Source organism: Sarcophilus harrisii, chromosome 5 (assembly GCF_902635505.1).
Source record: "Sarcophilus harrisii chromosome 5, mSarHar1.11, whole genome shotgun sequence".
NCBI lineage: Eukaryota > Metazoa > Chordata > Mammalia > Dasyuromorphia > Dasyuridae > Sarcophilus > Sarcophilus harrisii.
Genome location: NC_045430.1, coordinates 175876707 through 175904535, shown reverse-complemented (window position 1 = coordinate 175904535; position 27829 = coordinate 175876707). Strand labels below are relative to the sequence as shown.

At 34.9% G+C, this 27829-nt stretch overlaps 1 protein-coding gene across 1 annotated transcript in view; it reads right to left on the bottom strand.

The window, feature by feature from the left end:
- Positions 1-27829, bottom strand: part of SND1 (staphylococcal nuclease and tudor domain containing 1) — a 468465-nt gene that overhangs the window by 424703 nt on the left and 15933 nt on the right. The window contains exons 2-3 of the mRNA XM_031939005.1: positions 5865-6014; positions 4464-4584 (exon numbers count right to left, since the gene is read on the bottom strand). Coding sequence (XP_031794865.1) covers positions 4464-4584; positions 5865-6014 — 271 coding nt within the window. The remainder of the gene's footprint in view (positions 1-4463; positions 4585-5864; positions 6015-27829) is intronic.

Below are 27829 nucleotides of genomic sequence, written 5' to 3'. Positions count from 1 at the left end.
TCACTCTTCAAGATCAATTATCAATTTTTCCAAGGAAATAAATCAAATGGTCTGATGATACAACTTCAAGTAAGCCTCAACAGAATGCCCTAGGATCCAGGACTGATTCCTAACTTCACTTGAGGGAACTTCCTTTCTACTTCTCCAGTTTATGTCCCTCAACGACGATACTAACTAAAGAAGCCAAAAAGCATGAGGCAGAAAGAAAACAAGGCAGTCCTAAAACTCAGGCCTGCAGAGTCAATGATGTGAGTTTGCCTGCAAGATGGCATCAAGGCGGTTCTAGTCCCTTCATAATTCCTAAGATCTTCAAACATCTCAGAGACTCTTCTCAGAAAGGTATTAAGATTTTCTTTTCAGTCTTTAAATTCCACAAGTCATCCCTTAAAACCAGAAGGGAAAATAAAAACTCATACTCCTAAGTTTTATTCTGGCACTTGAAATATTATTTGTGATTCCTTGTTATCAAAGAAGCTTTTAGAGCCACACATTCCCTTAAATCTGTCAGTCAGTCAGAAAAATAAAGATATTTGCATAGAAATCATGGCATAAAAATCTTTAGTATGGCAAAGAACAATATCCTAGACAAACTGAAATAGCACTCCGGTTGATAAACAATATCACTATAAAGGGGAAGAAGAGGGGAGAGGGGGAACCAAGAAGATTTATATTCACAATACTGACTCTTTCTATATATATATCCTAGTTCTGTCAAGCAATGATGAATACACACATATTGGCCCCCAAGCCCTCATAGCCTACTGTCAGCCTTCTCTAAGATTCCTATAAGAGCAAATTCTCAGAAAGGGAGTGTATACATTTTAGATCATTAGACCATTTGAACAGGAGGTAAAACTTCTTGCTATCTAGGAAACTGATGATCATGGACATTGCTGACTGACTGACAATAATATAATAAGTAGTAAATTAGTTGGTTCCATAGTAACTAATAGTTATTCCCAAGATAGCAAGGCTCAAGGAATATTTTAAATACTAATTAGACCTCATCCCATTCCTCTCTTACCCCAAATCAGAAGCCCAGAGAAAGGAAATTGAACGAGTGAGCTTTGTTTTCTTAATATTCCTGGACCAGCTATTATTATTAAGCCTAGTCAAATGTCAGGCATCAACAGTCGCCAGGCATTACACTGGCACTGTTCACACTGAACTGTTAATTGGTCTATATAACAGAAAGCATTGAGCTTTGGTCCTTTTCTTAATAGAACGAAAACCTATTTCCCAGATCTCAACTCTTAGGAAGCAGACTACAGAGGACCAAAGATTGCATCATAAGCAAATCAAACTGCATTTTAGTCTTTTTTGTGTAGATTTGGTCAAGTCATTGAAGCACTGCAGTTTTTTGAACCTGTAAAATAGAGGTGTCAATGAAGTAAGTGGATATATGTTCTTGGCCAAGGTCTGAGGATCCAGTCACCCGCTACATCTTCAAAATTCAATCATTTCCTACTATCTCAGAGGGAGATAGTACAAGTACTATCTGGTAATTAAATGCTTTTGTGATAATCCAAACCATTCTAAAATGAATTCTTTAACTCATGCTTGCATAGACACTAACATGATTTGAGGTGATCTGCTGACCCTCCTTTCCTTTCTGCCTCCTCCTTCCTTCTTGGCAGAGAGGAAGGGCCACCAATAAGGAACACTATATAATGTCAGATTGGGCTTTGTTGATTAGTTTTGATGATTTGCTTTTTTTTTTTCCTCTTTTTTTTGTTTTTTTGTTATAAAAATTCCCTAGGTGTCTGGGGATGAAAAAGAACATATTCAGAAATGAAGGTAATATAAAAACAAAAAATATTAATAAAACATTTAAAATTAAGAAGGAAGGAAAAGTTTGTAAAGAAAAACCCCATTTAAAAATAATATTATTTGTTAATATGCCAAAACTTCGACATTGTAAAGGATAGTTTTCTTATGTAACATGAATCATTTGAGTCTGAATTATAGATGTGACGAATTTAATTGAAAACAAGTAGTAACAGCAACATTAATATTATATGATGATCAATTCTGATGTGACCTCTTTCCAACAATAAGATGACTAGTGCCAGTACTAATAATCTTGTGATGAAGAGAGCCATCCACACCCAGAGATGTGGTGTTTTTCTTCTTTAAAATATAACATAAGATGGTTCTCTCTGGGAGCAGGTTTCTCGGGGAGGTTTTCTGGAGGCAGCCTTAGTTTCAGTTAAAATCAATAATCGCCCCAAAGGCAGCCAGGTGATAAAAGTTCAAACGTTTATTTCTTATCTCTTTCCAAGCCCGGTTAGCTTTCTTAGAGGCCTCTTTCTCTCTCTCCTTGGTTCTAAGAGCTCTTGCAGCTTTGTCCTTTGCTTCTGCCTGTTTTCTTCAGCCTCCAGCCAGCATCAAGGTGAAAGTTGTAATGAATCTCTCTTGCCTCCAAGAGAGGGCTTCTGGTTGAACTCACTTGACGCACCCCTCTCAATCTAAGTCAGCTGAACTCCCAACCGAGCCTCTGTCCACTTCTTATATATCATCTCCCAAAGGCTGACTCCTCCCCTCTGAGAGAGGGATTAAGGGAGGTCTGAATTCGGACATCTCATAATAAACCCTGAAATCTCCCAAATGTGTTAACTCCAATGAGTACTTAAATACTACTTTGCTTATATGAACTCTCTAAAGGTGTGAACACAAGCACTGTATCAATTCCATTGAGTTAACATTAGGATTCTAACATCTCCCTTGAGTTATCACCTTGTTTCAAATTGAGTTAACACTAGGATTCCAACACAGAGGACTGTAAGAACTGAATGTGGATCACAACAAAACATTCTCACTCTTCTTGTTGTTCATTTGCATTTTGTTTTCTTACTCATTTACTTTGTTTTTTGATCCAATTTTTCTTGTGCAGCAAGAGAATTAATTATATGTTTACATGTATTGGATTTAACATATATTTTACCGTGTTTAACATATATTGGACTGCTTGCCATCTAAGGGAGGGGGTGAGGGGAAGGAGGAGAAAATCTGAAACACAAGGCTATGTAAGGGTCATTGTTGTCAAATTATCCATGCATATGTTTTGAAAATAAAAAGCTTTAAAAATTAAAAAAAGAAAGAAAAGAAAACAAGTACTAATAGTAATACCACCATAACATTTATACAGTGCTTCAGGATTTACAAAGAACTATTGTCAAAGCCACTTTGAGCAAAGCAAATATTTTTTTTACAGATGAGATGTGGGCTCAGAAGATGAAGCAGAGAGCCCTCTACAAGATAACATTCAGACACAGCCCTCTTAGCTTCTAGTTCAGCAATTGATCTTTCCACTCTGCTTCTACTTGGAGATGGCAACTTGATTAAGTCCTAATGCTAGCAATTAAAATTTTAAATTAAATCTAACAAATTAAATGTTGAAAAGTAAGAGAATACAGATAAATTTTGCAAAATTTCTCTTTTCCATGAAGTCCTTCACTATTTGCATCCTGAAGACAAAATAAAAATTCATTCACATCTAGGTAATATTCTTTTTGTACTATAAAAATATAATAAATTTCTCCATAACATCTAAACATAGCATTGTATCTCCCACATCTTTTTATATTTACATTTTGCACATCATTTTCCTCAAGAAAAAAAATCCAAATATAATGACATGCCAGAGATGACTTTCCACACAATTCTATAATTATAATGAAGTAAAATATTTAAAATCAAACACTATATCAGCAGAAGTGCTATCTTCTATCAGTTTGTCAATTCAAGGTCAAGCTAGTAGAAATCAGAAATGGTTTTTAAAATACAAACCATTTTCTCATGTAATCAACTATCAACCATTCCCCACTCAGATGAACAACACCTAATCCCTTATCAGGAGGACAAGAACCTGGAAAGATATTTATACTGAAAATAACTCCAGATGAATGTGTTTGGACCTTTTAAAGCCCTCCCAAAGAGACTCTACAAACACTTTCAATTTAAATGATTCCAGGGTAACAGATTGTTACTGGGTTATTACTATAAGGAAAACTATAAATACTAACAAATTGTCCTTTCCTAAAGTGTCCCTCTAGAAAAGAAAAGTCCCAAGATGGATAAAGTAAATAAAAGATACAATAGGAAAACTATAGAAATCAATTACCACTGTGACCTAAAAATCCAGAGTCATTATATTCCAAGAGCCGATGCCCTAAACATAAGCTAGAATACTAGCCCAACAAATACCTTAACTAGCAATGAACCCCAAGGCTAGATGGTCCAGGAGGAGCTAGAGGAAAAGAAAGAGAACAAATGCACAATCAAGAAAATCACATCATCCCTGACAATGCATTCAATACTCTTTGCTGAAGTCTCTTTTCTGATATCTCCCAATTCCCTAGGGGCTACTTCACTAGAATCTAAAACTTGCCCTTTTAAGCAAAAAGATTTCTCCAGGAGTTTTAGATTCCAGGAAAGAACGATCTTTATTTCCTTCGGCTCACCTTTCCCAAGGTAGACCATGCCATATTCACGACCCTGGGGGTTCTTGTACTCTATTGTGAAACAGACTTCCTTCCCTATCAGCTTCTTCCGCAGGAATTCTCGAGCAGGAAATCCCCAGGGCTAAAAGACAAAATAGACATGCAACATAAGAACTCTAATTCCAGTTTCCAATCAGTACTTCAAGTAATTTGCCCATTACATAATCACCTTTGTACATAACATTTAAAACTAGAAATTCAGAAGATTTGAAAGGAAACCTCTAATTACCTTATCAGTTAAGGCAAAATAAGTCAGGAGTGAACTTCTCAAAGAACTATATTGATTTTACTATAACCAAGGAAATCATCTCAATGCTTTAACAATAACTTCAACTTATTCCTATAATAAGATATTTGTAAACAAGGGAATCATTCCATATAACTATACAATAGCAAAGCCTTAAAAAAGGGGAGGGGGGGGGGGGAATTGTATGGAATTAACATTAGTAAGTTACTGGTAAAAATTGGCAAAGATGACCCAAAAAAAGTTGTGAACAGGGAAGAGCCCAGCGCCGAATCCCCGCCCCGCGGTGGGGCGCGGGCCATGTGGCGTACGGAAGACCCACTCCCCGGTGCCGCTCTCGGTGGGGGCCCAAGTCCTTCTGATCGAGGCACAGCCCGTGGACGGTGTGAGGCCGGTAGCGGCCCCCGGCGCGCCGGGACCGGGTCTTCTCGGAGTCGGGTTGCTTGGGAATGCAGCCCAAAGCGGGTGGTAAACTCCATCTAAGGCTAAATACCGGCACGAGACCGATAGTCAACAAGTACCGTAAGGGAAAGTTGAAAAGAACTTTGAAGAGAGAGTTCAAGAGGGCGTGAAACCGTTGAGAGGTAAACGGGTGGGGTCCGCGCAGTCCGCCCGGAGGATTCAACTCGGGATAGAAGATAGAATGGGATCTCTTTAGAAAGGAATGTGTTCTCAAAACAAAAAGCATCCATAAAGTTTGTTTTTAAAAGAAGGGTAGTGGCAATTGGAGAGAACAAATTGAAGATTCAAAAGAAGCTGGGTCTTTCAAAAGAATGAAAGGGAACCCAAGATGGTTTTCTGCTTTTTATCATTATTGGTGGCCCACAAAGGTTAGGAGAGCCAAAAGATGGAGAATTTCATTTTTTTACAAGTGGAAGATGCTACAAAAACCTTGGAGAAGTGCCAAATTGTCTAGGACAGTAAATGAGAAGATTCAAGACCTATAATCAACCTCTGTTAAATGAATGGAATAGAGAAATTGGCCTTAATATTGGTACTTAGACACAAGAATTTTGTTAAGACTCAGAAACAATTATAAAAGTGACAATGACCAAGAAATGCATTTATCTTATATCCAATTACCTACATGGAAAACCCAGAAAACAGGAGTCACCTACCTCATCTGGTGTATCCTTTGCATCTGGTTGTCCTGCTGCAGCCCGACGAGCAAGATTTCCAGCACGAATGTTACTGAGGTTAATCTGCCTCTCAGGAGGAGGCCCACCACGTGGCTGTCCTCGGACAATGATAGCACATCCTGAGAGGACCTGGGAGAGAAGAAACAAAAGACAAAATCAAAATTCGGGCATAGAAACACAACACAATCAACCTGTCAGAAAAATGTACAAAATTGCAGACCAGAAAAAGATCTACAAAATGGGAAGAGAATCAAGAATACCTCTTACTGCTGTGAAATGGTTGCAGCTAAGACATGTCAATTCTATTTATGGGTATAATGGAGATAATACAAAACAAAGAGAAGAGGTCCACTTGAGGCAGAGGAGACGGCAAGAGAAAATGCATAATGATGGCTAAGAAAAGGAGAACAGAGAAAAGTGAAAATACCAATTTGGAAGCAACAAAGAGGACTGAAGGAAGATAATGCAAGATATGACTGGAAAGATAAGAATGTGAAAGCTACAAAAGATTGTGAATGTCAGAACCAAGCTATTATATAGAACCTACTATGTATGAGGCATTATGTTAAACACCTTTTACAAATATTATATCATTTTGTCCTCATAGCTACTCCAAAAAGAAAGTGTTGTTATTACATTTTATAATTGAAGTAACTGAAGAAGAGGCTAAGTGACTTGACCAGGTTCATACAGATAGCAAGTGTGTGAGGACAGATTCATATCACAAAATTCATTCATTCTTCACCACCATAGTATCCTCAATTACTTCTCCACTAAGACATCCTCTTAGTTTCCAGTTTTTTGCCATCACAAAAAAGATACAGTATAAATACTTTTGTATGTAAAGGACCTTCTCTTTCTTTGATCTTTTTTGAATACAGGTTTAGCAGTGATATGGCTGGATTAAAGAGCATGAATAATATCACCATCAAGAGCATCAGGTCTTTTCAATCCAGTTCACTGTAAAAATTTTTCTACAGATAGATGCCTTCCTGCTAAGTACCTCTGACTTTCAATTTAAAACAGATACCAATTCCCTGAGGGGGACTAGTTTTTCAAACATGAAGAGACAATCTTATGAAACTGTGCAATCCTCAGGCTACTAACTTGGCTACTTGGACAAATTATTTCTCCCCATATGTTCACTAGCCCCTTTGATAAAGCTCACAAGGCATTCTGAGATTAGCCCAGAGGACACTAATTTCAAAGGAATATCACTGAACTGGAGAAAGACCTATCTTGCCACTATCAAAGCTGTTAGCAGGTCTTGTTTCAAGCTTTTATAGCTACAGCAATTATTCTTGTTAATTTATAGCAGATAGAAAGCAACTGACATGGCAACTGTTTTACAGCCAATTACCAATAGTAAAATTATGTATTCTATCAGTATTTACCCAATACACCTGTCTATCTGTGAAACCTAGCTATCCCACTGAGTTAGTCAGCCTAAGGTTATGAAGTATAAACTACTCAGCTGTGCTAATAAAGGGTGAAGGAAGAAGGGAAGCAATTCAAAGACCCAGTTTCAGGGTACATTTGACAGTTTACAAAAGCCAATAGAGCTGTCCAAAACCAAAGGCTGTTGATTAGACAACGATTTACTACATTAAAGCACATACTAAGCAGACAATGAAATGCTACCCTGAAGTAGGAAAACCTCAGAGACTATGTTCTTCAGGTTACTTAATTATTGTTATAAGTCTCCAACACCCTAATACCAGCCAACTAACCACAGAGAGAGTAGCTTAATTGAAATAAAAAAGTTAATAATTTAGTTGTAGGGGTAGTGTCCCTTAACAGGCTTAAACTGGCCAATTTTATCTCTCAATTTCAAATACCATCCAATTAGCTTCTATAAAACCCAATATTGCAGTCTTTAAGCTCCACGAGGGCAGCTGGCCTAAGTACATAAAATATCTAGTAAATAGAAGGAAGCCATGGTCAAAAGAATACAAATAAAGCAAACATTAAAAGTAATGTGAAAAGAAAATACAGAATTGGGGGTGAGGGGTGGGGGTGGAAGCATAGTGGCCCAATATGGGTCAAAGGAAACAATGATCAGAAATAGTTTATCTCAATATATAGGATAAGAAGTTCAAATACTAAGCACTTAAAAAAAAAAAAACTAACAGAAAGATAAGAACAAAGATCAAGAGGGTACTGGAGGATAGAGGGCTAGTTTAAATCTACAAATTTTTAATAAGTGTTGAGAAGGAAGTCACAAAGGAGAAGGAAGCAATGGCACAAATGAAATCTAAAAGTATCAGGAAGGATGCCAAGAAATAAGGTAAGTTTTTAGAAATAAGAGTTCTTTGATGCACTAACTTAAAAAAAATACACCATAGAAAGTCACTAAAAATTAAAGATATCACAGAGACAGTGAACCAAAGAAGTCAACAAGGCAATTTCGAAGTTAGTATCTCCCATTGTGGAGGTATATGAAATAAGATAATGTGCCAAGACTAGAAACAAAAAGATTTTCATTACATTCCTGAGCTCAAAGCCAGTCACAGAAATTAGAAAAGAGTAGAATGGGGAAGGCATTATTAGACGTCAGTGAAAAAACAACAATGTGATAAGGTGCTAGACACAGCAATGAAGTAGATGTTGACTAGGAAAATACCAAGTAAAAAAGATGAAGAAAAAATAATGGAGTGAAACTAAATTGGAAGCGGAGATTGAGGGGGATGGGGGTGGGGGTCAGAGGTTTTAGAATGCATCAGGAACAAGCTTCCTGGCAGTCACCAGTCATCTCCACAGGAGAGCACCATCCCTTGAGAATTTAAAATTTATTTAGACAAGAAATGGACAATCCTGAAGAGTTAAGATATGTGGCCCAGAAGGTTTTTCCCAGGATGCCCGCCAACTACACATTTCCTGTAGGCAGGCAGCTGGCCTCAAAAAGCAAGAGCCTTGCCTAACTTAAAGAAATCAGCATTCATCTAAAATAAAAAAAGGGCATGGCACCAAAGTACAATTTCCCATTCCTTCAGTACACTGAGTATCTGACAGTGCAGAGATGCAAAGCTACAGGCTCCCACAATTTCATTCAACTTTACACAAATATCCCAATTTTCCAATCAAATTTTAAAATTAGAAAGAACATTATAATCCTAAATTCAACTCTCTAACTTAACTGTTAAGAAAAAATTGAAATCTATAAAGATTATTTCCCAAGAAATTTAGTTTACTAGTAGCAAAGACAATAGACTTAAAGTCTCCTTACTCCCAGACAAAGTTCTTTTTCTATTATTTTTAAGAGATGAATATGAAGGGTTTAATTTTCTATTTTTAAAAAACGAAGGGGGGGTTACGGTTGTGATTTCATTGGTGGAAGAAACCCCCCCCCCCTCACCAGCAAGTGAGAAGTAGAAGTCCTAACAAGATGCCTAGACACAGATTAAATGACAAATGGGTGTCCAAGATCCTTCTTGACTCCAAATACATCCCTATCCTTATGTCTTATACCTCTCATTTTAAAATTTACTATCAACACATTATCTGCATAACCTACTGTTCAATTAAGCTAGAGAGGAAAAAAAAAAAAAACAAAACAGCTTCTTTCCAGGTAGGAACAATTTAGTTATAACAGACGGGTTACAATAAGCTATAATTCAACAAACAGTAATGTATCCAGGGGTTATAACTTAATATACCAATAAATATTTGTTATCAAGCTGTTATAAAAAGGTGCATTATTAATCCCAAGGCCAAAGACTCAAGACAGATGTCCAGGAACATGAACAAAGACTCAGATTTGAGAAAGATAGGATGATGAGGGCAACAGGCCTATCTCAAACTAGAGAGTTCCAAGGACAAAAGGAATTCTCACAAAGGCATAATTAGGGATCATTGAAGCAACTATTTGTTTTTATTTACAAGGGGAAAGAAGCCAAGAATAGAGTTGAAAAGAAAAGATGGAAAACTAAGATGGATATTATTCTTGATATCAAAATAATATCCAAAGAGGAATAAAATAAACTGAAATCCTTCTCACTATTTAAAACATCCACCTACCCAATAAGAAAATAATCATTCATAAGATAGGTGCTATTATTATACCCCCCCATTTTTTTTTTTTTTTTTTTTACAGTTGAGCAAACTGAGGTCAAAAGAGACTAAATGACTTGCCCAGGGTCACAGAGCTACTAAGTGCCTGAGGTCACATCTGAATTCAAATCTACCTGACTTCAGGTGAGCCATTCTGTCCACGGAATTAATAGCTAGCTGCCTCAGATTCTAAGAACTAACCATGTGAATCTTCACTGAGTTAACTGCTAAGAGAGGAGCTTTAGGTAGGACATAAACCAAATGTTCTGCACAAGAAAGTAAAAATACTATGATTTACTTACTGTTTTTCAGTTTGCAAAGTACTTTATATTTTCTCATTTGATACTTTGATATGGTGTTCATGGGATAAACTAATCCCTTCAAAATTGAAGAAATATTAGCCTGAAGAACTTAAGGGGTTTGTAACAATTAATAACAAATGACCAAAGCATAGAAGACAAGAAAAAGTTCTCCAAATCACTAAACAATAAGATAAATTCAAATCTAAATGACTTTTTCATCTTATTCTCAGTAAATGAGCAAAGATGACAAAAGACAGAATTTATCCATGTTAGAAGAGCCGCAGACAGGCATACCAACACATTATTAGTAGAACTGTAAACTGATCTAAGCTCTATTTTTATGGAAAGTAATTTGGAATTATTCAAAGAAAAGTAACCAAACTCTGACCCTGAACTCTCCTGCTAGACAAATACTCTAAGAAGGTTAAAGCCAGAAAAGTCCCATAAATACCAATTTTCATAGCAGCACTTTTGGCAGTAGCAAAATGTAAACAAAATAGGCTTTTCTAATTAGGGAACAATTGAATATACTGTGGTATGTGAATGTAATGGAAAATCACTGCACTATAAGAAATGACAAATAATTTCCTAATTCAGACAAACCTGAGAAGTAAGCAAAACAAGACCAACACGGCAGAACAAATACAGAAAAGAGCTCAGAGTCAGGAAGACCTAGATATCAAACTTTGACACACACTTACTTATATGAGCATGGACAAGCCATTTAACTTCTCAGTACAGGAGAAAAGGAGAGGAAAGAAAGGAAGACAAAGTTCTTAAAACCTGGAAAAAAATTACCCAGTTCTCCATGTACTTGATTTTCAAAAGTTCAAGCATTCCCATGATTTTATTACTAACCTCAATTTCACTCTTCTGTTTGCAGGCAATCAACAGTAGAGGGAAAAAAATGAAAGGTACAACACACAAGTATTCACAAAACTGTTCATGAATCTACTCCAGAAAGTACTAAGTAATCTTTCCGATGGAAATTGAATAAAAATGGAAAAGTATTAAGTTGGTGGGTAAATGAGATGATGGTACTACACAACTACACTCTCATTCCTACTGGCTTTCTAGCCTGAATATAGCTGAAACTTGGCTTTGGGACTGACCACAAGGCTTGTGTTTTTTATCAGAGAATAGTTCAACCATAGAGCCAAAAAGGAGATTAGAAATAACAGGTTTCCCCTTTCCTTCTTTTTACTTCAGGGGTTCTTCTGATATTACTGCCCTCTCCCATGTGGTACTGTCTCTCCTCTCTCTTGCATTTTATGGTTACTGCTTTAGAAGAGTGCAGATTAACATAATTAATATTTTGTTATAAGGGATTATGTGCAGAAAAGTATATTTTCTGTTGGAGGTAATAGTGATATGAGAAAAATGAGCCATTAGTGCACTGCTGATAGAATTGTGAACTGACACAACCTGGAAAGCAATTTACAACTACACCAAAAGGGCTATAAAACTGTTCATACCCTTTTACCGAGCAATACTATTACTAGGTTTATATCCCAAAGACATAAAAACAAAAAGGATCTATATGTACAAAAACATTAATAGCAGTTTTTTGTGGTAGCAAAGAATTGAAAATTGAGGACCATGGCCATCAGTTGGGGTATAGCTGAGCAGTTTACGACTGTGAGGAATACTGTTGTGCTAAAAGAAATCATGGGCAGGATGCTCTCAGAAAAACTTAGAAAAACTTCAGTAAACTGAAGCAAAATAAAGTGAGCTGAACCAGAACACTGTACACAATAACAATATTGTAAGATGATCAACTGTGAATGACTTAGCTATTCTCAGCAATACAATGATCCAAGATAATTCTAAAGCACTTAATATGACAAATGCTATCCATGTCCACAGAAAAAAATAATGAACCTGAATGCAGATTAAAGAATACTCATAAAAATTTTCTTTTATCTTTCTTGGTATTTTCTTTGGTCTGTTTTCCTTCACATATTCCTTCAATATATTTTACATAATTGTACATATATAATCTATCTCAAACTGCCTTCTCAAAGAGGGAAAGAAAAAATCTGGGACCCAAAACTTGAAAACGTGATTGTTAAGCATTGTATTTATATGCAATTGAAAAAAATAAAATACTTTTTAAAAAGAGAAAAATGTATTTTTCAGCAGTTTCTAAAGAAAGCTTATAGATTTTGGTGGTCTTGGGAAATAACACCCTATTTTCCATAGTTTCAACTTTTGCTTCTTTTTTTTTAACTTTAGCCCATTTTTCCAGGAATAATATTCCCCAAAAAGGGGAGAACTGAGTATTAAAAAAAAAAAAAAAAAAAAAAAAAAAAAATCACCACTAGCATTTCTATAGGATTGTAAGGGTTAACTCATTTTATGCTCACAACAACCCTGGTGCTAGCCCCATTTTACAGATGAGGAAACTAAGATAGATAGAGGTTAAGTTCTACACATCTAGTATCTCTGGATTTGAACTCAGTGACTATAGTAACAATAACAGTGCAATAAAGCAGAAAGTTCTCTAATTATAATGTGCAAATTTCACCTTGTAAAAGAAGGGAACTTCTTACCTGTCTTAGAAAAGTGAGTGAAAATGCCACAAAATACTGCATACCTATAAGACAACCTAGTCACTACAGTAAGTGATTTTTCCAACTATTCTTTCTTTGTTAAAAGAAAAAGAGAAGGAGCATGTAGGTGGCACAGTGGATAGAGCACCAGCCCTGATGTCAGGAGGACCCGAGTTCAAATCTGGTCTTAGACACTTAACACTTCCTAGCTGTGTGACTCTGGGCAAGTCACTTAACCTTAACTACCTAAGGAAAAAGAAAAAGAGCATTATGCAAAAAAGATATCAATAAAACGCAATTTAAAAAATAAGAAAGAAATCAAACATACAATAAAGAGGGACAAAATGTCCTCTAAAACTGCTTCCAACACAAAAATTTCAATTGTTTCAATGTATTCTCTAAATTAACCACTAAATACTTTTCCTATCATTTTTTGCTTAACATATTTAACTATTAAAGGAAATTCATACTCGCTCCAACTCTCCAAAACCAAAACATACCACTATTACAGTTTCTTGTAAAAGTTAAAGTGGGAGATTCTACAAAGAGTTTTTGCACTGGTTGGGAGGACTAAATTAATTATAGTTAATTCCAATTAGGATTCTATGAATTTGCAAATCAACAATGCCATGAGTTTAGAGCTATTCTTTTTCCTTATGCCCTTTCTAACTACGAGTTCCTCAATCAGTAGTTCTCAGAAGTTTTATATAAAGGAGGCAACTAAATGGCACAGTGAAAAAGAGTACCTGTCCTAAAGTTAGGAAGATCCGAGTTCAAATGCAGCCTTAGACATTTAATAATTACTAGCTGTGTGGCTCTGGGCAAGTCACTTAACCCCATTTGCCTTGCTAAATAAATAAAAAGTTTTAGTGAATAAACTGTTTCAAGTATCAATAATTTATACAAAGAAAATTTGACAATATAAACCCATAAGATATCAACAAAATTTCTGAAAAATAATACATTTTTGGTCAGCATATGGCAAATGGAGAGATGAGGATAAGCTATTTACTGTTAGTATTTCTACTACCTAGCCAAATAAAGTCTGAAAACACTGGACAAATTTGCCTAGATGTCCTGCCAAAAGAAATGACCCAGTTTAATACTATTAAATCTTACTGAGGGAAGGCAATAGGAAGAGGAGAAAGAGAAACCTATGATTTTCTTCTCTATTTCTTATTCTAGTCTGCTGCTATCTTCCCATGTCAAATCTCCCTTTTCCCTTAGTGAACAGCTTGTATTTCACAACTTATTTTTGTCTTAAAAACAAAATTCTTACCTAATGGATTTGCAATCCATCTTCTATACCAAAATACCATAGCACTAAAATAAGCAGGAGAGTGAATAGCAAAATTTCCATATTGTTTAAGATAATAACATCCTTCTTTATAGCCCTAAAAGAGAAGCTGACAAAGAAACAGTTTATAGGGATGTGTAAGGAAAGGAACACTCGGAGCAAGAAAAAGGAGAATTCAGTGGTGTCAGCACTAATGAACAGCTGCCACCACTCATCTGCTCTTCAGGGGCACAGCTTTCTTTCCCTGGTATTCTAAAAGCTTCCTTGCAACATCCAATTTAGAAAGCTGACCTATGACAATAAATATATAAATGATAAATAAATATATCTAAAATAAAATTTCAAATACCTGTCCATCAGGTAGTAACTAGGGAAATACATCTATTGCAAAGGACTTCCTACTAACAACCAAATTAGATTAAGACTATAAGTACCATTAATTCTAATAAAGCTGAAGAAACTTTAAATAACTAGTCTACAGGTTCAATAATTCATAAAACTTGCAATTCAAACTTTCTCCTCTACTATTGCTACACCCATCCTAGTCTCAGCTTCTTCTCTTCACAGAATCCCAGAGCCTAAAGGGATCTTTGAGATTGATTCAAGGTTTATGAACTTAAGGAAAAAAAAAAAAAAACACTTCTATTTCAATGTAATTGATTTCCTTTGTAATCCTATTATTTCATTTTATGCCTTTAAAAGTGTTAGTCTCCACCAATAGCCAGACAGGCCGCTTTCTAGTGAGAACCTCACCTGAAGAGAAACCAGATCTCTAGCATCATCTACAAATGGTTGTCAAGCCTTCAACTGAAGACCTCTGAAGTAAAATGACACTGAAACGTCCTAAGATATGCAGCTTTACTTAACAATAACTAGCATTTGGACCTGGAGTCAGGGAAGGCTCCTTTTCCTGAGTTTAAACCTGGCCTCAGATACTTACTAATTGTGTGACCCTGGGCAAGTTACCTAAACCCTATTTATCGCAGTTTCCTCATCTGTAAAATGAGCTGGAGAAAACAGCAAACCACTCCAGTATCTTTGCCCCAAAAAAACACCAAATGGGCTCTTGAAGAATCAAATACGACTGAAAAATGACTCGACAATATCAACTGTGCTGACAGTCCCTACTCACAAGAGGCTTACTTTCTAAAGGAGATAAATATAATCCAAAGGTATATGCAGCATCAACATATCATGAACAAATACAAACCAATAAAGTAGGTTAAATGCTTTACATATAGAGAGCATTCTTCTCTTTCACCTCCTTTTCCCAAATCCACATCTCTCCTAATCAGGGCAGAGTAAAAGGCTGATTGTTGTATTAGTAGAGGGCTGTGGAACCATCATTTCCATTCTGGAAACTAAGCCTCTGTTAATGCAGCCTAAGATTGCATGGCAGCCATCTTTGGCAACCATGTTGCATTACTTATTCCTACTAAATATGCAGTCCACTAAAATTTGCAGATTTTCTCCCCCATACAAACTTGGGTCTATCCATGCTTTTCAAATCTTATATATTATTAAGTTTTGTTGTTGTTTTTTTTAAATCTAAATGGAGGGGCAGCTAGATGGCGCAGTGGATAGAGTTCCTGAATTCAGATCTGGCCTCAGACACTTAACACTTCCTAGCTGTGTGACCCTGGACAAGTCACTTAACCCCGATTGCCTCAGGGGGAAAAAAAAAACAAAAGGAAACTTAACATTGATCTTCCCACCTATATTACTGAAACAGCTCTTAAGTAGTCTTTCTAGTGCCAATCAATCTATCCCCTCTACAATCCATCCACCACCACATCATCTGATAACCTCAATATATTCCTATAATTTTGCCATTTTCTAATTAAAAATTTTCAATGACTCCCAACTGCCTTACAATTTGAACTGAGTTACCAAAAAGGCAAATGACATGTCTGTGGTTGTATAAGCAGCAAATGGAAGAATGCTGACTTAGGTGTCATAAATCCAAGTTCAATACTGCAATTTCATTGACTCAATCCACAACTTTGCATAGGCCTCTCTGTAATATATCTCACTTTCTATTATAATAGTTTTTTGAATGAATCAAAAAGCATTTATTAAGCACTTGATATCTACAAAGCACTGTGATATGATACAAAAAGATAGTGCCTGCTATCAAATTCATATATTTCTAACAAGGGACATGTCTAAGAGATGTTTCAGCTGCAACCAGATGAAAAAGCAGAATGGTCCAGAAACTAAATGCATGTTCTTCCATGATATTTTCCATTCATCAGTAGTTAGAAATTTAAGGCAAAATGTCCTTGAAAGATTTCTTACTCATGAAATTAAAAAAAAAAAAAAAAAAAAAACAAGAAGGATGAAAATTTTTATTTCAAATTAAAGTCTTAATACTATTGATGTGATTGGTCCTTCTACTGTTTTAAAAAACAAACAAAAAACTATTTCTAATGTTGAATCATTCAGAAGTGCCAAAGACTTTGATGCCAAGAACTTTCTTTTCTGGGTCTTCATTGCTGCAGCTGCAGGACAAATTTCCAGACAGCATTCCCTGCATGCTACTTCCTATCTTTCCCTCCAGATGCATCCATACTTTTGTTCCTTTCCTTACCTGACTGTACACTAATTGAAAGCAAAGTCTTATGTTGCAGCCAGGGGTGTGCTGATAAATATTTAACAACTGGCTCTTTAAAGCTAGGAGGAGGAGTCCAGCCCTTTGATTTCATCAACATGGAGAGTTCTCAATATAGAAACTTCTTTACCAATACAGATTGAAATTCATTCAAAATTTAATCTTACAACAACTGAGTCGCTAACATATTAACTTGCCAATGTGTATCAGGGAAAGCATTTGAATCTAGGTCATCCTGACTCAAAGATCATTACTATAATATTACTATTACTATACTATGCTGCTTTTCTTATTTCTTAAGGAGGTAATTAATACTTTAAAAAACTGATTAAAAATGTGAATTGAACAAGTGTCAAAGGAAAAACTCCAATCAACTACAAATTCTATGATCTTTACAATACACCATGATGTAAATATTAATACGTTTATCCTTGGTCATTTAAATATTGGACATGAAAGGTATTCATTTCCCCTGAGTTATTTTAGACAATGGGAAAATTGTAATTTTTCTGGCTGGAATATTTTAACAGTGATTTCTTAATGTCAAAACAACTGGATTGCATCACTAATCTACAAAAATGTTCAGAACAAATTTTCTTTACTCACTACCATGTTCGATTACCACTAGGAAATCACTTTATCAAAGTTTCTTTTGCCAAGGCCTGTCAATTCCACCTTTACTACATTTCTTAAATACACCTTCTCTTCTCTAACACCGCCAGCATTGGTGCATCACCTCAGACCTGAATTATTACAAGAGTCTGTGGTAGGTCAGCCTGCCTCAAGTCTTACTCCAATCCATCCTCCATTTAATACTAAAGTGAAACTCCTAGGGAAAAGTTATTTCTAAACAGATTTCTTTAAAATATATGCTGTACAGTGTTACTACTGGGATTATATCCCAAAGAGATTATAAAGAAGGGAAAGGGACCTGTATGTGCACGAATGTTTGTGGCAGCCCTTTTTGTAGTGGCTAAAAACTGGAAACTGAATGGATGTCCATCAGTTGGAGAATGACTGAATAAATTATGGTATATGAATATTATGGAATATTACTGTTCTGTAAGAAATGACCAACAGGATGATTTCAGAAAGGCCTGGAGAGACTTACACGAACTGATGCTGAGTGAAATGAGCAGGACCAGGAAATCATTATATACTTCAACAACAATACTATATGATGACCAGCTCTGATGGACCAGGCCATCCTCAGCAACGAGATCAACCAAATCATTTCCAAAGGAGCAGTAATGAACTGAACCAGCTATGCCCAGAAAAAGAATTCTGGGAAATGACTAAAAACCATTACATTGAATTCCCAATCCCTATATTTATGCACACCTGCATTTTTGATTTCCTTCACAAGCTAATTGTACAATATTTCAGAGTCTGATTCTTTTTCTACAGCAAAATAACGTTTTGGTCATGTATATTTATTGTGTATCTAATTTATATTTTAATATATTTAACATCTACTGGTCATCCTGCCATCTAGGGGAGGGGGTGGGGGGTTAAGAGGTGAAAAATTGGAACAAGATGTTTGGCGATTGTTAATGCTGTAAAGTTACACATGCATATATCCTGTAAATAAAAGGCTATTAAAAAATTTTTAAAAAAATAAAATAAATAAAATAAAATATATGCTGTATTTTCATCTACTCCTCTTTTATCATTAATGATTCCTGTCTAACAGCAACCTCTATATAGATTTCTTCCACTTCTAAACTAGACCTTCTTTCCTAAACTGACCCTTCTTCTAAGGACAGAAAAAGTTCACCCTACTTAAAAGCATCTTGAAATAGAAAATCATGTTTGTTGAAAAATTTAATCTTATCAGATTCTGGTGAGAAACTTATAGATCCTTCACTGATCTCTCCTCAACCAACATCTGAGCCCCAACTCTTCTGCTTTCAGGACAGTATTCTTACGTTCTGACTAAATAAACTACTTTCTACCCCTTCTCAATCTGACTTCTGTTCACTCCTTTCTACACATCAGGAGATCTCTGTCACACAGTCCAATTCCCCCCATATATGTCACTTCAGTAATCTTACATCTGTTCTCTTCTCTCCATTCCCTCATCCAGGATCTAGATTAATCTAGCACTAAAGGCTCTCCACATTCTAACAACGTATCTTTCTAAATGTACGTCCCACTTCTCTGCCCTTCATAAATACTATTCTCTAACTTGCTATTTAAGCCATTTTCATGAAACCTTCCCTAATTCTCAACTTAAGTGAAAGTGAACTCTTCCTCTTCTTTCTCCTCCTTTTCCTCTTTTATTATACTATAATTACACTATTCCACGCATTATCATTATCCATTTTACGTATCTATTAGAATATATCCTTAACGACAAGGTCCATGATAAAAGTCTGTATCCACAAAATAGCAGAATAGTTCCATACATTAAAAAATGTTTGTTAAATCTTAATGCATTCTATTTGCCTATAGTGGTCCTTCAGTATACTTAATACTTTCCAACAAACATTTACTCTGATTCAACAAATCCTTCAAAATTTATTATCCAAGGTGTAATCCTTAATTAACAAAAGTGGCATAAAAGACAGTACTAGCAAAAAGGAATTTATAGTCTCATCATGGAGACAAGACTGACATAACTTTTTTTAAGAGATTGTTTGCTGTTTTTTTGTTTGTTTGTTTGTTTTGCTGAGGCAAATGGGGTTAAGTGACTTGCTTAGAATCACACAACTAGCAAGTGTTATGTATCTGAGATCAGACTTGAATCTAGGTCCTCCTGACTTCAAGACTGGTGCTCCTCTATCCACTGTACCAACTAACTACCCCCTCCCCTTTTTTAAGTTTTAACAATCAAGTGTGTGAATAAGTGCTAAAATGGAAATAGTCAATGCTATCCACATTCACAGAAAGAACTATGGAGTCTGAATACACAGGGAAACATACTATTTGACTTGGATAGAAAGTGCCATCACATCAAGAGAGAACTATGAAGACTAGGTAGAGATCAAAGCATGGTATTTTCACCTTTTTGTTTGTTTGCTTTTTCTTTTTCACGTCTGATTTTTCTTATAGAACATTACTAACATGGAAATGTCTTTAAAAGGATTGTACATTTAAAAAAGAAAAAAAAACATACTATTTTCATTTGTTTTTTTTCTTTCTCATAATTTTTCCCTTTTGTTCTGATTCTTCTCTCATGACATGATTAATATGAAAATATTATTAATATGACTGTACAGGTATAACATATCAGTTTGCTTATTGTCTTGGGGAAGAAAGAGAGGGGTAAAGGGAGTAAAATTTGGGAACTCAAAATCTTATGAATGTTGAAAATTATCTTTACATATAATTAAAAAAAAAAAAGCAAGTGGAGAGCAAAAAGGAATAGTCACTATTAGATGAATTCAGATAAGTGTCAATGAGGCTACAGCCAGCAGGAAAGGCTTGGAGAGGAGGAAGAATGTCAGATGACCAACTGGAGAGGAAGGTTATTTCAATTAAGAAGTACTTAAGAAAGGATTAGGGGCAAGAGCAAATATGGTGCCCGCAGGAAATCAGTGCAGACACCAGACTGACTAAAGAGCAAAGTTCATGCATGAAAACATTAGTAGTTTTATCTTACATTTAATGAATGCTTTGTGGTTTAAAAAGCACTTTTGCCTCCATTAAAACTCTATAAGGTAGGTAAATGTGTCACATTTTACAGACAAATAAAAGACTTAGGAAGTTTAAGTAATTAGATCACAGTAGCAGAGCTAACAGTATATTTCACAACTAGGAACTGAAGGATTCCGACTTCATAGGCAAGAATTTTTCAACTGCTTCTGTGAAAGAAGAATGAACAATGGTCACAACAGCCAGTTGACTACTTCACACCAGGACTCACAGTACAGAATTAGTCTTTGAAACCAGGCTAGTTTCAAAGGCAAAAGACTTTTCTGTTTGCCCTAAAGAGAACAATTAGGAGCAATGGATACAAATTGCCAATTTTATCTTGACATAAGGAAATATTTTCTAGCAATTAAAGCTGTCCAAAAGAATAACGAGCTGCTTTAGCTTATAGTGGATCGATTTTCCATCACTAGATGTCTTGCGAAGGATGACTTCATGGAGAATTCCTCTTTGGGTACAGACTAAACACAAGGACTCCTACCAACTGTAGGATCTAAGACTTTATATGAAAATATTGTTTCATGTATTATATTTGTGTCCCCATTCCAAGCAGAATGCCTGCATCTAGTGCTTGGGGATTTGCTTACTATTCCTTATTTTTCTTCCCCTCATTTCTCCTGATCCTAAAATATATGTTCTCCTGCCTGCTAGACAGGAAGAAAGATAATTCTACCAAAAACTAAAATATGTGAATCTCAGTATTAAAACTAAAACCAACTAAATTGGACCATAGGCAAGAGAATCACCTTTTCTATGAAAGTGAAAGTCATACATCAATGACTATAATCAGAATCATGCAAGTGGTCAGGCTTACTTAATTAAGAGTAAAAAGATTAATTGTTATACTCAAAATCTGGTAAAGAAATCAGTCTTAAAAGCGAGTAAGTATTTTTAAAAGTTCTCACAAGGGAATCATTTAATAAGATGACTTGGGTTTTAAATGAATGGAAAAAGACTACTGGCCTCTGGGCTATGAAAGGGCTTACTTGCCCAGGAATAATATTTCTAGTAATTATTGCATACAGGATAATAGCTCTCAGTGGGACAAGAGTCCAGATATTCCATCTTATACCCAAGAGTAATTAAAAAAAAAAAGGGGATTCCATCAAATTAGCAGAAAATCCTAAGAGAGAATCCAATGAATTTCATTCAGTTAATGTTATAATTCATTAGCTTTAGTTGTTTTCAAAATTAAAACTGCCCCCTTGATATTTAGAGCTACTTAGCAAGAGGATTCTTTTCTTCCTTTAGAACTGAAAAATCTTGAGATTTAAAAGATTTGGGAGGAAATACCCCGAGTTCAGATAGCTCATTTGTGATCAGAATTAAGACCTCCAAAACATCCTTATACATGCTGGTAAATTCCTCTTGCCTTCCACAAGGGAATCTAGATTGCTCATAATTGCTTTCAAAGAAATCACTACAATATTCTTACCAATATTCCAGAAAGGTAACATAATAGAAAGAGTACTGAAATTTGTGTTCAAATGCTGCTTAATCACTGATTAGCTATGCTACCATGCTCAAATCATTTATGTCTCTAAATCTCGGTTTCCTCATTTACAGAACCAGATTAATAATAGAACCTAATCAAAACAATTTTTTCAAGGGTTTGTAATAAAAAGCCTCATTTCTCAAGTATATAAAGAATTGAGTGAAAAGAAATTAAAGCTATCTACATTCATATGAAAAAATGCTCTAAATTATTACTGATTAGAAAAACAAAAATTTAAACAACTTGAGATACTACCACATACCAATCAAACTGGCTAATATGACAGAAAGGACAAATTAAAAATGTTGGAAGAAGATGTGGAAAAACTGAACATTGTGAACTGTTTCTAGAGAGCAATTGGGAACTATAACCAAAGCACAAACAAACTGTGCATACCTTTTTTTCCAACAATACCAATGTCAGGTCTTTATCCCAAAGAGACCATAAAAATGGGGAAAATATTTCTAGCAGCTCTTTTTTGTGATGGCAAAGAATTTGAAATTGAGGGGCTGCCCATCAATTGATGAGTGGCTAAATAAGTTGTAGTGTGTGATTGTAATATGTTGTTCTATAAGAAATGATGAGCAGATAGATTTCAGAAAAATCTGGACTTACATGAACCAAAGCTGAGTGAAGTGAGCAGAACCAGGAAAACATGGTACACAGTGATAGCAATATGGTATAAATGATCAGCTTTGATAGATTGCTCTTCTCAGCAATACAATGACCCAAGTCTCCTGATAGGAAATGCTATTCATAACCAGAAAAATATCTGTGAGGTCCGAATGTAGATCAAAGCATACTATTTTTACTATGTGTAGCTTTTCCCTTTTGTTCTGTTCCTTCTTTCACAATGTGACTAATGTGAAAATATGTTTATATGATTGCACATATATAACCTTTATCAGATCACTTGCTGTCTTGAGGAGGGGAAATGGAAGGAAAAGGAGAAAAAACTTGAAACTCAAAATCTTATTTTAAAAATAAATGTTCTTTACACATAATTGGAAAAAACAAAATATTAATAAAAATAATTGCACTCAATTTCATGGAATTGTTAAATCAAATGAAACATTATACAGTGCTTTGCAAATCCTTAAAGCACCAAATAAATTAGTGATTTATTATTATTATCATAACAAATACAGATAACAGCATTGTCCAAAGATCAACTGGCCAGGACTCCCTGCACCTCACTTTACCACACTTGCAAATCTTTGGCACCCAAAGCCTATTCAAAGTAATCATGGGATAAGGACAAAAATATGCCCCTTACTATGGTGTCTCAGGTGAATGTGCAGTTTTGTCAAAAACTTACTAGGCCTAACCTGGCTTTCTAACTTACTGCTGAAGGCACTCCCCTCAAGGCCCAACTCAAGTATCACTTCCTCCACAAAATTTTCCTTAATTCCTAACATGGATGAAAATAAACTCCTCCTCTTATTTATATTCTTTATCTACTGGAGTATAATTTTGTTGAGAAAACAGTCCATGTCTTGATATAGCTCAGAGACCTCTAAGTCATACTCAGTTAAGAGGTGCTATTAAAAAGGAAAAAAAAAAAAAGGCTCCAAACAAAACCATCTAACTCAATATTTATTTCCTAAGCAGTACCCAAAAATCAACAAAAAAGAATTTACTTAAGTCCTAATATTAGCATTGTATTCATAAGGAATGAAAACATAATGTAGTATGGCAACTAAGCACTGACCCACACTTAACACTGTATACCAAGATATGGTCAAAATGGGTTCATGATCTAGACATAAATGATATCATAAACAAATCTGAAGAACATTGGATAGTTTACTTCTCAGATCTGTGGAGAAGGAAGAAATTTGTGACCAAAGAGGAACTGGAAATCATTATTGATCACAAAATCGATTAATTTTTATTATATTAAATTAAGAAGGTTTTGTACAAACAAAACTAATGCAGACAAGATTAGAAGGGAAACAATAAACTGAGAAAACATTTTTACATTCAAGGGTTCTGAAAAAGGCCTCATTTCTAAAATATGAAGAGAACTGATCCAAATTTATAAGAATTCAAGCCATTCTCCAATTGATAAATGGTCAAAGGATATGAACAATTTTCAGAGGAAGAAATTGAAACCATTTCTACATCATATGAAAAGGTGTTCTAAATCATTATTAATCAAAGAAATGCAAATTAAGACAACTTTGAGATACCACTACACACCTCTCAGATTGGCTAAAATGACAGGAAAAGGTAATGACAAATGTTGGAGGGGATGTAGGAACACTGGGTCGCTGATACACTGTTGGTGGAATTGTGAATGGATCCAACCATTCTGGAGAGCAATTTGGATCTATGCTCAAAGAATTATCAAATTGTGTATACCCTTTGATCCAGCAGTGTTTCTACTGGGCCTATATCTCAAAGAGATCTTAAAGGAAGAAAAGGGACCTACATATGCAAAAATGTTTGTGGCAGCCCTTTTTGTAGTGGCAAGAAACTGGAAACTTGAGTGGATGCCTATCAGTTAGAGAATGGCTGAATAAGTTATGGTATATGAATGTTATGGAACATTATTATTCTATAAGAAACGATAAGCAGGATGATTTGAGAGACCTGGAGAGACTTACATAAACTGATGCTGAGTGAAATGAGCCAGAAGATCATTGTACATGTCAACAGCAATATTATACAATGAACAATTATGATGGACATAACTCTCTTCAACAATGAGATGATTCAGACCAGTTCCAATAGTCTTGGGATTAAAAGAGCCATCTACACCCAGAGAGAGGACTGTGGGAACTGAGTGTGATTCACTCTTTTGTTGTTTTTTGCTTACATTTTATTTTCTTCATCAATTTTTTTTTCTGCTTTGATTTTTCTTGTACAGCAAGATAAATAAATAAATAAATATATATATATATATATATATATATATATATATATATATATATATATATATATATATGGATTTAACATATATTGGAGATGAGGAGACTACAACAAAAGGTTTTGCAAGGGCTAATATTGCAGAATTATTCATGCATATGTTTTGAAAAATAAAAATCTTTAATTAAAGAAAAAAAGAAAATAACGGAGAGTCCAACTGACTACCATCACACAAATGTTTAGCTTGCCCATTCTCTTCCACCTGAAGTCTACTCTTCTTCATCTTTTATCATAACCTCTATCTGGTCCCTCAGTAAGCTGCCCTATTCTCCTGGTTCATCTATACTCCTATTCCCACCTTAGTTTTACATGCCACTGAACCCAACCTTTGTCCTGATGGTCAATTATCTTACTTTTTCACTTATCCCCAGAATACTTTGCCTTCATCACCATGTTGCATCATTCCCAACACACAAGTCACTACCAAATGATTCCTTTCCTCAAAATCTAGAGCTCAAAAATAACTCCCAATATGTCACACACACACACACACACAAAATCAATTTCAATTATAAATTATAAATTTGTAATTTATAAATGTATAATATTTACATTTATTTATAAATTTACAATGAATAACCTCAGTTGGTCCTTTATGATACACAACAATTTCTATTCTACTAATTCCGAGAAGCAACTTTTCCCATGTCTTTTCCTCTATCCAACCACATTCAACAGCAATAATAACCACAGATGACCTGGACTCTTTACTGCTCTAAAAAGACTGACATCCAATGAGCTCCTCCAGCTCCCTTCCTCTACTCCTTAACCCTTCTAGGCATCATCATTCACTTTCCTTCCCTCTAGTCAAAAAGAAAAAATTATGCTACCTATGGCTTTGATCCTATTCCCTCTTATTCTATGTAAAATCTTATACCAGCAGTTAGCTCTTACTATTCATGCATCTTTTATCACATTTCTCTTCCGAGTTCCATCAGTCAAAAGACTTGCAGAATCTCCAATTCTTTAAAAAAAAAAAGTCTTCCCATTATCCTCTTACCTTATCCAGTCCATCCCTTCTGCCTATCAAAGTTAAATTTATGGAAAAAAGTATCTATATCCACTGTCTCCATACCTCAAAACCCTTGCAAAACTGCTTTTTAAAAATCCCTTAAGTACAGAACTGCTCTATAAAAGATCACCAATATTATGTTCTCATCACAAAACCCAATGGCTTTTCTCCATTATCCTCTTTAATTTCCACGTAGCCCTTAAAATTGGGTGTTCTTTGGTCTTCTCTTCATGTTCTCCCTTAGCAACTTCATTCTTTCCTATGGCTTCAGCCAAGACCTATGCAAATGACATACAAACCTCTATCAGCAGTGTTCACTTAACTTCTAAACTCCAGACTCATAATTCCAAATGTCCCACAAAACATCTCTTCTGCCACGAGTATCACAAATTCAAAATTTTCCCTCCTAAATCTATTATATCTTCTTACTTCACTGTTTTTGTCAGGGGTACCAGGAGTACTTCCATACACTAAGTCTTCCATTATCAAAAAAAAAAAAAAAAAAAAAAAAAAAAAAAAAAAAAAAGCTATCTTTACTTCTCACTGATAGTCAATTGGGTACCCAGTCCCTATTGATTTTACCTCCACAGTATCTCCCAATTTATTCTCTATATTGTTGCCAAACTGATCTCCCTTATTTATATATGTAATCTTAGGATAAAAGATTTAGAGCTGAGATATTCAAGATTAGCTAATTTAATCCATTCATTTAACAAATGAGGAAAACTGCTATTTCTATTAAACTACATTCCTCTGCTAAAAGGATTTTAATGGAAATTTAAAGAAACATGGAAAGATCTGAATGGACTGATGCAATGAAGAAAACAGAACTAAATAACATATATAGTAATAATAAGAAAGTCAACAAAGAATAGAGATATTATTAAAAATTAAAGCAAGATCAACACCAAAATACAAAAATGGAACATAATGGGTACTATCATGGGCAGGTTTTTCCTTTTTTATACTTAAAGGCAGGATACAAGGGGAGAAAAAAAAATATCAAGTAATAAATGTGTTTAAAAGAATTATTTGTTAATGAGTGGATGCCCTTCAGTTAGTTGGAGAATGGCTGAATAAGTTAGCGTATATAAATGTTATGAAATATTATTGTTCTATAAGAAACAATAAGCAGGATGATTTCAGAGAGGTCTGGAGATTCTTGTAGGAACTGATGCTAAATGAATTGAGCAGAACCAGATCATTGTACATGGCAACAAGATTCTACTATGATCAATTCTAATGGACATGGCTCTTTTCAACAATGAGATGATCTGGACTAGTTCCAATGATCTTGTGATGATGAGAGCCATCTACACTCCTAGAAAGGACTGTGAGAACCAAGGATTACAACATAGCATTTTCATTCTTTTTATTGTGGTTTGCTTGAATTTTATTTTCTTTCTCATTTTTTAAAAGCATTTTGATCTGATTTTTCTTGTGCAGCAAAATAATTGTATAAATATATATGGCTATATTGGATTTAACATATATTTTTATCACTTTTAACATGCCATCTAGAAGAATGTGGGGGCAAGGAGGGGAAAGATTGGAACACAAAGTTTTCCAAGGGTCAATGTTGAAAAAATTATCCCTGCATGTCTTGAAAATAAAAGATTTCAATTAAATTCAATTCAAAATTATTAGTTAATTATGGAAATATGTTTTACATGATTGCACATATATAATCTATGTCAAATTGTTTACTGTTTTAGGAAGAGGGAAGAAGGAGAAAAATTTAAAACTAAAAGTTTTATAAAAATGAATGCTAAAAATTGTCTTTACTTGTAATTAGAAAAAATAAAATACTATTGAATACTGAATATTAATTAAGAAAACGAGAGAATTGAAGTCCAAAGTCCCTTTCAGCTCTATAGCCACAGCTCTGAGATTTATCTAAACACAGATATATCTTCACTTCTCCATCAATTTAAAATTATCTTTATTTTTAATTTTAAAGATTATCTCACCCATCCTTTCCCTATTGACTCCAGTTTAATTTCTTTCTTTTTTTTTTGTTGAGGCAATTGGGGTTAAGTG